General features: G+C 40.3%; 1 protein-coding gene across 3 annotated transcripts in view; it reads right to left on the minus strand.

Annotated features, from left to right (window-relative positions):
* DOK7 (docking protein 7) overlaps positions 1-13,304 on the minus strand; it is a 100,413-nt gene that overhangs the window by 11,740 nt on the left and 75,369 nt on the right. For all 3 annotated transcript variants that reach the window (XM_045017358.1, XM_045017357.1, XM_045017359.1), the window contains one exon: positions 740-805. In XM_045017358.1, coding sequence (XP_044873293.1) covers positions 740-805 — 66 coding nt within the window. The remainder of the gene's footprint in view (positions 1-739; positions 806-13,304) is intronic.

Here is a 13,304-nt window from a genome sequence, read left to right on the forward strand (position 1 = left end):
TTCCACCACCAGAATGGCAGGATGATTTCCCTCCCTGGGATGGAGTTCACCTCTTCCCTGGAAATTGCTTAAGCCATCCCACCCAGCGATGATTCTGCTTGCGAACAGGAAATTTGTCATCTTTGGAATGGATCACGTTGCACCACATCACAAGTGTTTTCAAAACATACCCCAGGGAGAATACCCCCAGCTCCCTCTACAGAATCTTCACACACTCTCCCAATCAAAACTATGCAATAGGAAGGCTATACTATACTATCAATATACTTGCATTAGGTTTTCATCTACAAATATTCCAGCTTAATGTGCTTGTTTGCCCTTGTTTTGTCTCCTCCCGCCTTCATTTTTACAGTGGCGTATATTTTAAATGGCCCTCACCGCCAGTATATAGGATTTATCACAGGCTAAGGTGGAAAATGTTTGTGGGAGCCCCTTGTTAAAATATTGGCAGCATTTCACTGACATGAATAGGATTAGTGCCTGCGCTTTGGCACACATCCCACCTGTCACTGCCTTTTCTAAACTTATCCCACCTGTCAATGCTGTTTCTAACAAAATATTAATTCATCTGCAAATTGAATGGAAAAATAAGCCATAATACGGATCATATCAGAAAATATCACTGTTAAATATCACTTTTAAAAATCTTTTGTTTTAAGGGAAAAGTTACACACTTTTATGTACACACACACACACACACACACACACACACACACAGAACTTAACTCATTATACTTACCAGCTTGCAGAGTGTGCCCTTTATGTACTTTCAGAGATCCAGAAGCTGCCATGACAGAAGAAGCACCTGTTTTTAAGAGAAATCTGAACATTAATGCTAAATATCTTCGTTAGTATTAGCTGTCTGCTGTGCCCACGCATTCACAGTCAATGTTTCCAAATAAATTACTCTGGAAAAAAAAATCATTGGTAAGAAACACAAGATTGCTTTTGTCATGGGAGGTCTTTGTTCTAATAGCTTCCTTTTTCAGTTCATTGAAATCCTCATCCTGTAATTGTTATATAAATTAATTCTTCTGTCGTTTCTTTGGAACAAAGAACCCCTCCAAAAAGTTTCCATGGGCCAGAATCTGCCATCCTTACTCATGCAATCAATGGGCCTACTCATAGAGTAAGGTACTACTCAGAGTGGGTCAGAGGGACAGAATCACACCCAAAGTTGTGAATTGCTGCTGCTGCAACCCTAACGGTGTCTTTGGAATAGTTTAGCCACAAAACTTGGTGCTGTAATTAATGACTCATCAGACCTGATCCAAAACAATCCAATTGTAGGCATGATGCGATGAATAAGCAACAAATAGAGGAGGGAAGGGACAGGTTTTGACTTCTGTGGGTTTGGATCCAGCCCTCGCTTGCTCCGATGAAATATTGTTCAGAGTTTTACTGTCTTATTTAATCACAGAAGTCTGAGATAACAAGAAAAGTAGATTATCCAGACCATCTCTCCATCAATCCAGAATTGCTAAGTATGGTGCTGATGTACAAATATACATCAGAGTTATACCACTTTCCAAGTTATATAACCTGTTAAGACTGTTATTATGACATCTATTTAGGCAATTTGGAACAGAGCCTGTTTTCTTTACAGTTTTCATTGTGGACACCATTACTCATGATGAGTTGCACTGACACAAATAATCCCAGTGGGGCTAGTTGTATGTGTAAGCGCTGCTCAGTTTAAGTAAGGGCGGAGGACTATGCCCTTTATTATATTTTTTTAATACCACATTACTGGTGACAGAACAGCTGCACTGTGTGCAGTTTGGCAGAAGGAGACTGCATTTGGTACCTGGTGTAGAATTATCATCACCTTCTAAAATTATGAAGATTCCTTGAAGAGGTGAGCCACTGAGTTTCTGAGACACAGTTTAAAAATAGCCAAACGTATCTTACCCTCACCGTGAAGAAATTATATAAAATAAACAAGGTTCTCAATATTCAACTGTCAAACAAAGCTGAATAACCACGGAATCATGCTAAATCGAAGCAACACAAAGATGATGCAAGTCAAATATGAATACAGATCAAAGGGTAGTAAACAAATACTTTACAAGTACTGTAATGCTGAGATTTTTGTTGAGCTGGGTACCTGTGCACACAAAATGTATGTACTCTATAACCAGAGGACACAACACACATTTTAAAAAGTATCTAATACTGAGGAACTGGATTTAAAAAAAAACAAAAAACACCTCACATGGGGCCAGATTATAGAGCTCTTATACACCCTGTTGAGCACTTATTCACTCAGTCACATTGGTTTCAATGGAAATACTCACATGACTAAATATTCCTTAGAGTGAAAAAGGGTTTCACAATCTGGCCTCCTGGGAATGACCAGCTATGTTTTCATGGCGATTGGTTTTCTTTTTCCTCCCCTAGCTTCCCAGAGGCTATAATGTGATTCGCTGTGCATCTTTTAAGATATTGTAATAAACTTTATGCAAATAACGGTTTCAACTTTTTAGGAGAGACAGACACAGATGTTTCTTAACTGCAGTGTAATTAGTTTCATTTTCCTCTTCATCACAAAACTGAGCTGAGTGAGTTTAATCAGGAATCATCCAGCAGAGCAGGTGGACTTTTAAGCAACATTCTGTGAGTTGTGGAAGAAGAAACTTTGTCCTGACATTTGTACAAAAGAACCAAAAAGAGAAAATAAACAATTAAAATGAAATATTTGAATCCATTTATGGTCAGGCTGATGTTACCCACTGGGTTTAATCTGGTGACTGGTGTACGTATGTTGTGGAATTTCATATAGACTCTTTTCATGAGGCTTTGAACTCCATATTTACATCTACTTGTGCTAATGGAGAACATTAAAATAAATACATTGTCTATTGAGACAGGATGTGATGTCTTCCTGCTTCTTTAGAACCGCACATATGGTATGTCCTGTTCTTGGTTATGGACACAAGGATACATAATGCAGCAAATCAGAGGAGTTGATTGACAAGATACATTTTCAAGAATTTGGAGCAGCCATCTCCATGAAAGGCATTCCCTTTCCACCACCAATCTCTTCTGTCAAGCGACTTCATATGAGGTGGGTTTTTTTGTTTAGTTTTGTATTTTACAGTACTTGGTGACGTCCATTTTCAGTGTGGCTAACTCTGCCATGCCTTGTGTTCAAATGTATTAGCTCATTTAGAAAACTGTTTATATTTTACTTTTCATGCTAAGAGGGAAAAAAATGTTCAATATGGAACAAAGAATTGGTACCCTTCCAAGGCATTTTTCTTGTGAAAATCAAGTCCACATACATTCTATCCATAGAATTGCACTCATATAGCTCCTGCAGCTATGACAAAAAGAATCAACATTTGAAATGGCTGGCTGGCATGCTTTGTAGCTTCATGTCAGTAGTCAGTCCTTTATGCCGACTCTTTAATAGGCAGAACGTTTTGCTGTGTATGCACTTAAGTAGATAATGCATAAAAATCTCATAAAAACAAATGAGAGATTATGAAGGTTTAAATACAAATATTATAAACTGAGCCTTACAAGTTAAATTTTCAAACTTTGCCACCTATGTGATGGCCACTGAATAGGAATGTGTATATGCTAAACAAGCATGTGCACAAGTTCCTTGTTTGCATTCACAGTATAGGCAACAAGGTCTGAATGTCTAGACTGCCTGATTATCTGGAAAAGTCATAACCTACAGAAAAGGAAAATAGTTTAAATTCCAAGATAAAGTTGTGCTTCTTGCTGCATTAAAACTAGATGAGGCACCTAAATCTGCTCAGCACATCACTGAATTAGATGAAACTCTTTCATCTCTTTCTTTGAAGAGATATGTTACCTTACATAATAGAGCATCCAAAGAACATAAGAACATAAGAACGGCCGTACTGGGTCAGACCAAAGTTCCATTTAGCCCAGTATCTGTCTACCAACAGTGGCCAATGCCAGGTGCCCCAGAGGGAGTGAACTTAACAGGCAATGATCAAGTGATCTCTCTCCTGCCATCCATCTCCATCCTCTGACAAACAAAGGCTAGGGACACCATTCCTTACCCATCCTGGCTAATAGCCATTTATGGACTTAATCACCATGAATTTATCCAGTTCTCTTTTAAACGCTGTTCTAGTCCTAGCCTTCACAACCTCCTCAGATAAGGAGTTCCACAAGTTGACTGTGCGCTGCATGAAGAAGAACTTCCTTTTATTTGTTTTAAACCTGCTGCCTATTAATTTCATTTGGTGACCCCTAGTTCTTGTATTATGGGAATAAGTAAATAACTTTTCCTTATCCACTTTCTCAACATCACTCATGATTTTATATACCTCTATCATATCCCCCCTTAGTCTCCTCTTTTCTAAGCTGAAGAGTCCTAGCCTCTTTAACCTTTCCTCTCAGATGGGACCCTCTCCAAACCCCTAATCATTTTAGTTGCCCTTTTCTGAACCTTTTCTAGTGCCAGTATATCTTTTTTGAGGTGAGGAGACCACATCTGTACACAGTATTCGAGATGTGGGCGTACCACGGATTTATATAAGGGCAATAATATACTCAGTCTTATTCTCTATCCCCTTTTTAATGATTCCTAACATCCTGTTTGCTTTTTTGACTGCCTCTGCACACTGCATGGACATCTTCAGAGAACTGTCCACGATGACTCTAAGATCTTTTTCCTGACTTGTTGTAGCTAAATTAGCCCCCATCATATTGTATGTATAGTTGGGGTTATTTTTTCCAATGTGCATTACTTTACATTTATCCACATTAAATTTCATTTGCCAGTTTGTTGCCCAATCACTTAGTTTTCTCAGATCTTTTTGAAGTTCTTTACAGTCTGCTTTGGTCTTAACTATCTTGAGCAGTTTGGTATCATCTGCAAACTTGGCCACCTCACTGTTTACCCCTTTCTCCGGATCATTTATGAATAAATTGAATAGGATTGGTCCAGGGGCGGCTCTAGCAATTGCGCCGCCCCAAGCAGGGCGGCACGCCACGGGGGGCGCTCTGGCGGTCGCCAGTCCCGCGGCTCCGGGGAACCTCCTGCAGATGTGCCTGCGGAGGGTCCACTGGTCCCGCGGCTCCGGTGGAGCATCCGCAGGCATGCCTGCGGGAGGTCCACTCGAGCCGCGGGACCAGCGGACCCTCCGCAGGCATGCCTGCAGCAGGTCCACCGGAGCCGCTTGCCGCCCCGCCGGTGGCATACCGCCCCAAGCGCGCGCTTGGCGCACTGGGGTCTAGAGCTGGCCCTGGATTGGTCCTAGGACTGACCCTTGGGGAACACCACTAGTTACCCCTCTCCATTCTGAGAATTTACCATTTATTCCTACCCTTTGTTCCCTGTCCTTTAACCAGTTCTCAGTCCATGAAAGGACCTTCCCTTTTATCCCATGACAGCTTAATTTACGTAACAGCCTTTGGTGAGGGACCTTGTCAAAGGCTTTCTGGAAATCTAAGTATACTATGTCCACTGGATCCCCCTTGTCCACATGTTTGTTGACCCCTTCAAAGAACTCTAATAGATTAGTAAGGCAAGATTTCCCTTTACAGAAACCATGTTGACTATTGCTCAACACTTTATGTTTTTCTATGTGTCTGACAATTTTATTCTTAACTATTGCTTCGACTAATTTGCCCGGTACTGACGTTAGACTTACCAGTCTGTAATTGCCGGGTTCACCTCTAGAGCCCTTTTTAAATATTGGCGTTACATTAGCTAACTTCCAGTCATTGGGTACCGAAGCCTATTTAAAGGACAGGTTACAAATCTTAGTTAATAGTTCCGCAACTTCACCTTTGAGTTCTTTCAGAACTCTTGGGCGAATGCCATCTGGTCCCGGTGACTTGTTAATGTTGAGTTTATCAATTAATTCCAAAACCTCCTCTAGTGACACTTCAATCTGTGAAGTGTTCCTCAGATTTGTCACCTACAAAAGCCAGCTCAGGTTTGGGAATCTCCCTAACATCCTCAGCCGTGAAGACTGAAGCAAAGAATCCATTTAGTTTCTCCGCAATGACTTTATCTTCTTTAAGCGCTCCTTTTGTATCTCAATCGTCAAGGGGCCTCACTGGTTGTTTAGCAGGCTTCCTGCTTCTAATGTACTTAAAAAACATTTTGTTATTACCTTTGGAGTTTTTGACTAGCCGTTCTTCAAAATCCTCTTTGGCTTTTCTTATTACACTCTTGCACTTAATTTGGCAGTGTTTATGCTCCTTTCTATTTGCCTCACTAGGATTTGACTTCCACTTTTTAAAGGAAGTCTTTTTATCTCTCACTGCTTCTTTTACATGGTTGTTAAGCCACGGTGGCTCTTTTTTAGTTCTTTTACTGTGTTTCTTAATTTGGGGTATACATTGAAGTTGGGCCTCTATTATGGTGTCTTTAAAAAGCATCCATGCAGCTTGCAGGGATTTCACTTTAGTCACTGTACCTTTTAACTTCAGTGACTAAAGCGAAATCCCTGCAACCTGTGCCATTGTGACTGTTTGAGGCTAGGGGGAAACTTTGGGTGTGTATCTATGGCACACAAATCTGCGGAGATCTGCAAACATTTATACTGTTTCTAAAGTGATCTTGCCATACTCTGAAATATTCCCCATCTTTATAAAGGGGAATTTCTCCGGATAGGATAGAATCTTTCAAAACCGTACACATTTTTAAGGGCACCCCATAGTCATGATATTGTCTAAACGAGTGGTTCTCAAACTAGGGCCGCCGCTTGTTCAGGGAAAGCCCCTGACAGGCTAGGCCAGTTTGTTTACCAAATGTTGATGCACCCCAAGTCCAGGATCTGTGTAGGCTGAGGATGTAGGTCATGAGAATGGATTTCATTAAAGGAAAAACCCTGGTGCCCACACCATGCTGGCACACAAGAGTCTGCACCACAGAGTTGAGATCTGCAGGCTCCCTGCATCTCAGCACTAGGGGAGCTGAGGCAGGTGGGGAATAGAGGTAGGAGACTACTAGAGCAGCTTATGTGTGTAGTCACAGCTCCATCACCCTTTGACTCCCATGGAGCAGGGATTAGGAACTATGGGCTCTACTTCCACTCTGAAGATGAAATAGCAGCCACTGAGTGATTCAACAAGTGTCCATGGTGTTAGAGGAAGGACTCCTTCCCTTCTCGCCCCAACACAGATCCCGTTATTCAGATGTGCACTCAGGCCAAGATTTAGCCCTTAAATAAAATATATAAACTGATTAAAATTCTGTATCAGTTTATCTACACTTTTTCTGAGCTCATTTCTTTTTTCTAAAGGAATTTTAATTGTGTTCGCATAAGATTCGGTACAGTCAAGCAAGAGAAAGTCATATGACAGAAGATTATTTATTATTAATCAATTTCTCATCAAAAAACTCTGCTATATTAAAATCTTTATCACTGCCAAGGATGACATATTAACTGTGGACAATGTTCAAAATATAATCCTTTTTTGGTCTGTAAGCGTGTGGACTCACCCCTGTGGCATCTCCTGGTGGTCTCTGTCAGGAATTAGCTCGTCCTGCTTCCGGAGCGCCCTCTACAGGCCGGTGATCCGCCTTTCTGGTAGCTCCCGTGTCCCTTTATCTGAGATGCTGCCCCTCTGGCAGTAACCCCTCAATCTCAGGGTCTCCCCACCCCGGGGGAACCCCAACCCCCTATTCCCACCTTCCCTCAGTTGTAGGCTACTGCCAGTCACCAACTAGCCCCCGTTCCCTGGGGCAGATTGCAGTGTATGCCACTCATCACTGGCAAGGGGAGGTTTGGACCTGCTGCCTTTCTCTGCAACCCAGTACCTCTGTGGGGCCTTGGACAAGGCCCTGCACCCTGGAGCTCCCCAGCCCCTCTGGCCTTTCCCCAGTCCTGCCTTACTCTAGGTACCCTGAGCTTTCCAGCAGCCAGGCCCTTCTCTCTCTGAATGCAGAAAGAGGAGTCTGTGCTCCTGGTCCACTGCCTTCTTATAAGGGCCAGCTGTGGCCTGATTGGGGCGTGGCCCAGCTGTGGCTACTTCCCCACTCAGCCCAGGTTTCAGAGCTGCAGCCCTCTCCAGGGCTGCTTTCAAGCCCTTCAGGGCAGGAGCGGGTGACTACCCCGCTACATGGTCCAATAAAATATTACAATCTACTGTATCTACTGTAGGATGGGGGATAAATTTCCTGCCATGCTTTTGTGAATTATAAATTACCTTCAGCTTTGTCAGTGGCCACCAAGTCACCATGGGGCAGATTCTTCTCTTGCAGTGATCTAAGTCAGGAAAAACCCCTCTGAAATCAATGAAGGGACACCAGTAACTAGCTTCAAGAGAGGGGAACGAGGCTGAACAGTGCTGCAGTAAAAGAGATGTGCTCCTAAAAAGCCTCTTCTTTCTTCTTCTTCTTCTTCTTCATAAGAGCTAAATTACCAGCTAGTTTGGTTTAATTTCAGCACTCATTCCCTCTCTGTTATATACATCATTTTAAGCTGTCTTGGGTTTCTCTTCCATTCTTTATCTACATAAGAGCAATTTAACCAAGATACCATGTTCATAATTAGCATCCTGACATTTCAGTGCATTCCATTCCATGGCACTGTTTTGCCTTTATTCCCTTATTCATCCTCCAGAACATTTCCAAGTTAAGCTTTATGCAGCTTTTATATAACAAGCAAAGGAGTTGTCATGTGGAGAAAGCTCTGTAGTGATGCAGATTACACTGATCATTGGAAAGATGAAAAAAGGGAACTGCACACAGAAGAAATGGAAAAGTTTTAATGATGATGAAGCCTAATTATATTCAGATTCACTGCTTTAGGGGGGATTATCTGCTACAGTTCTAATTAAGTTCCTGATTTGAAGGCAAAATTCTGTCCAACTCCTATGAGTGTAAAAAGTGGTGGCAGCACTTGTGAGGCCACCACAACTTTGTCCCAATACATAGATCCTATGCAAGGCTAGAGTCACCGCTTGTGCTAGTTGTTGCAAAAGATGGGGAGGTGGAGGGAATATTGGCCTGTCCTTTTCAGCACTTGCCAGCAGAGCTTGCCCTAATCAGAAGGGACTTTATGCTGCTCCTTCTTCCAAGTTGGTTCTATGGCCGCACTACTGGCTCCTGGAGGCATCTTGCTTACTTGAGCACACATGTACCTACAGGGAACAGCTCCATTCTGCCCCCTCCCATGGATACTATCACAATGCCATAAGGGAGTTCAGGATATCTTAGTCCTGCAAATCCAGCAGAACTAAGTTTTCCAGGGAGTCTACTTCCACCTCATTCTGCTCAGCCTTGCTGAAGTTTTTACAACAGATAGAACACATGATTTTAAAACAGAATTAAATTATTCATCTCACCAGGTTATTTTGCACTTAGTAGCAGTTCTTGAAAGACGTTTGAACAAAAGTGTTATTCATTGACATATTTGTGAACACTTCTTCCACAGCATGTTTAAGTTGCTATTAGAATTAAATACATTTCTTTTAAGCTAATGGATTTACTGTTCACCACATGTAACCACTAGCAATTAACTGAGAAATGTTTAACCTATTGTGTTCGCGCCACTGGTAGCTGAACATGTAACTCCAGTTGTTTATTCAAAACTGAAGTGGTTAGCAAAAGAAATGTTTTATAGAGCACAGAGAACTTCATAGCACTGCAAAGATGTCTTTGCATTTGTGCAAGGTATTTATGTGCATAGTTAGTGCAATTGTTTATGTAAATTGAGGATTAAGATGCACAAAGAAACAGGCATGTGACTAATTGGTTTGCTGCATGTTCAGGTAACAGAATTGTGCATGCAGTTACATACACAAATTATACACATGAATGTGTACATCTTGCACCATGGCTTTTTGTGTGCATGGCCTATTTGGCCAATTCATTAGATCAGTTACCTCAAATTAAGTGATTTTCTCAAACCTCCTGGTCAGAGACGGTTATTAGTTTGGCACCAGCAAAAGAAAGGCAGGGGATGAAAACGGAGATGAAAAATATATGTAATAAAGAAATGTGGGGAAGCGCTAATGAGGCTCCCTAAGCCTGGTACAATTCTTTGAAATACGGTTGGATAACAAGGGACCTTCAGCACGTGACCTGGATTAAAGATGAAGGAAGCAAGATATCCGGATAGTATTACTTTCCAAAGCATTGCAACACATCAGGTTCAGTTACATTTGATGAGTCTGCAAATACAAAGACAATACTTTAAAAGGAAACATCTGAGATTAATAAAGATGAAAGAAATTGTGTGGGTTTCTTATACAGAATTTAAGAAGAAATTCCAAAGCTGCAGTTATAAAAAAGTAGAGATGAAGATATCACAAAGGAGGCTAAGAAAATAAAAGGTAGATGAAGGAATAATTTAAAAAAAAAAAAGATTGTTTGGACTTCTATAAAACTGTCCTTCCCTTCCTTTGCCATTCTTTCATTTTCGGACCTTTATTTATCTTGCCCACTAATTACATTCAAATCACCACTTTTCTTTATCTTGCTGATTTCTCCTTCTTTCTGTCAGATGATGAATTATAGTGATCCATTTTCAATTAATATTCTTGCCATGCATCTTTGCTTGTGTCAATGACTTTCAAATCTTCTCACCCTTTAAAGGAAAGATCTATTTTCTCACTAGGTGAATATTTAATTGTAAATTTCGAGAGAGCTTTGCATCTGTTTCCCATTTTCCTTGTGTTCAGATGGATAACAGGGAGAAAATTGTAAATTTTCAAAGAAATTTCTCTTAGAGGCACATTTATAATAATGTTGGGTGACACTCTTTCTCTGCTGCAAAAATTATTATAATTCCAACAAGGTTTTTCTTTATGTATACTTTTTTAAAATTATGGCAGAATTCTTCATCTCATGAACATCTTGAACTTCTGAACTACATCAGTGGGTTTATGTAATGTACTATTAGATTTGCTTTGCTTAGATGAACAAACATTTCCTGTAGATACAGCCATTATACTCTCATTATGATTACATTTTCTTTGCTAAAAGATAACATGTTGAAATATACTCAGAGGCAAAACCACAGCATACTCTTCCTTTTGCCAGCTTCATTACATGCATTTATATTATGGTCCCATTAATAATTCCACTATTGTTTTTGTTCTGTTGAAGTTGTCATTTGACTTTTAAATTACTTGGGACTAGATTGTTACACCATTATTCACATTAAGTAGTACTCTTAGGGCTTGTCTCCACTTACCAGGGGATCGACGCACGGCGATCAATCCACCGGGAGCCGATTTAGCGGGTCTAGTGAAGACCCGCTAAATCGACTGCTTATCGCTCTCCCATCAACTCCGGTACTCCAATGGAACGAGAAGTGTAAGGTAAGTCGATGGGTTAGTTTTCCGTCAACCTAGCACGATGTAGACACCACAATAAGTTGACCTAAGGTACGTTGACTCCAGCTACATTATTCACATAGCTGGAGTTGCATAACTTAGGTTGACTTAGCCCCATAGTGTAGACCTGCCCTTAGTATCCCCATTCATTTCAATGTGACTACTCAAGGAGTAAGGTACTACTAACAAGAGTAACAATCCAGCCCTTGGTATTATATCCTCCTGCCATGCACTGGAATTATTCCATAACTTCTGAGTATCGTCAATGTAAGAAAATGCCTGTTTGCTTAAATAAAATGTTCTAGTGCTTACTATATAAAAAAGTCAAAAAGTATGATGTATTTTTTCAAGAAGGGTGGTCTCCCTTTTGCTGGCCCAGCATGCCCCGAGGAAATCTGCACATTAATTGTAAGCACGAATCTGTGTGTGTGCATACCTCTACCTACTTGACAGCAGGCACAAATCAGGCAATTAGAGATACAAATACTCGCCAGATGAAAATATACCACAGATAAAAAGTGCAAGTTCCCACAATCAAGTGATCCTTTTTGAAGATGCAATTTACACCTATATCTTGTGCTTCTGCAAAATACTGAAGGTACAAATACTGGTACTTGGACAACTACTTCCTCTGCACACAAAATCAGGGAGTAAGTAGTCTTTGTGCTATTATTTGAACCTATAGTTCATTTGCAGGTTGAAATAATGGCAACCCAAATATTGCAGCTAAAAATTGCAACTACAAATGAGAGGCCTTGCTAAATTTTAGTCCTTAATTAGTTTAAATTTCATTTTTTCTATTTTATAAACATTTCCATCATAAAGCAGACCTCTAATTTGTTTAGAGTAACATTACTAAATATTAGAAGACTGGGTAGTAGAAGGAAAGAGGACAAAATTAGAAGCAGTAATCCAAATTCTGTTTTCTGTTACACCTGTATAAACCTGGAGTAACTCCACTGACTTTACTGCAGTAACAGAGGACAAGACTTGCCATATGGGTCTAAATGGATTTCCTACATCTTACATAATGCAAATCGTTCCACTAACAAGTGATCTTCATTAGAAAGACTTTCTGGTGCTAAGAAAACTGTTTGAGTCGTTCATTCTGGAATCAATCTACTCATGATATCATAAAATCCAGCTGCTAAAGCTTTAGAAGAAGGATAGATGGTGTAAAATGAGAAACAAATATGTAAACACAATTTTTTGTTTGTTTTGTTTTTTTATGTATATCAGAAGCAGGAAACCTGGGACAAAATCAGTGGGTCCATTGGACTACCAGGAAGTAAAGGGAGCAGTTAAGGAAGATAAGGATGTTGCAGAGTTGCTAAACAACTTCTTTGCAACTGTCTTCACCGAAGACAACATGGAGGTGCTATATACCCCAGACTGACTGTACTCTTTTCAGATAATAAAGATGAAATCTTATCAGAGATCGAGATGATTCATAGATTCCAAGCCCAAAAGGGAATATTATGATCATCTGCTCTGACCTCCTGTATAACACAAGCCATAGAATGTCCCCAAAAATAATCCCTAAAACATATATTTTAGAAAAACATCCAATCTTGATTTGAAAATACTTAGTGATGGAGAATCCACCACCACCCTTGGTAAGTTGTTCCAATGGTTAATTATCTCACCTTTAAAAATTTACGCCTTATTTCCAGTCTGAATTTGTATAGCTTCATCTTCCAGCCATTAGATCGTGTTATACCTTTCTCTGAAAGAGAAGGTGCTGGAACAATATGGTAAATTAGACAGATACCTTAGGGAGGGTAAGATATTTTACTGACAGACATAGTTTCCATGCAAAAGTACATAACACGTTGTCATTACCTAAATAACCTGAGGTCATAGTTAATCTTGTGAGCCAGATTTGTAGCTTCTTTTCCAGCTTCTGTGAATCAGTGTAGTTCCACAATGGAGCTGTACTGATTTACACTAGTTGAGGATCTGGCCCTATGCATTTGAATGTTATTTAGAGGACTTAGATGTGTACATTATGAACGGTTCTA

The sequence above is a fragment of the Mauremys mutica genome, chromosome 5 (assembly GCF_020497125.1).
Source record: "Mauremys mutica isolate MM-2020 ecotype Southern chromosome 5, ASM2049712v1, whole genome shotgun sequence".
Taxonomy (NCBI): Eukaryota; Metazoa; Chordata; order Testudines; family Geoemydidae; genus Mauremys; species Mauremys mutica.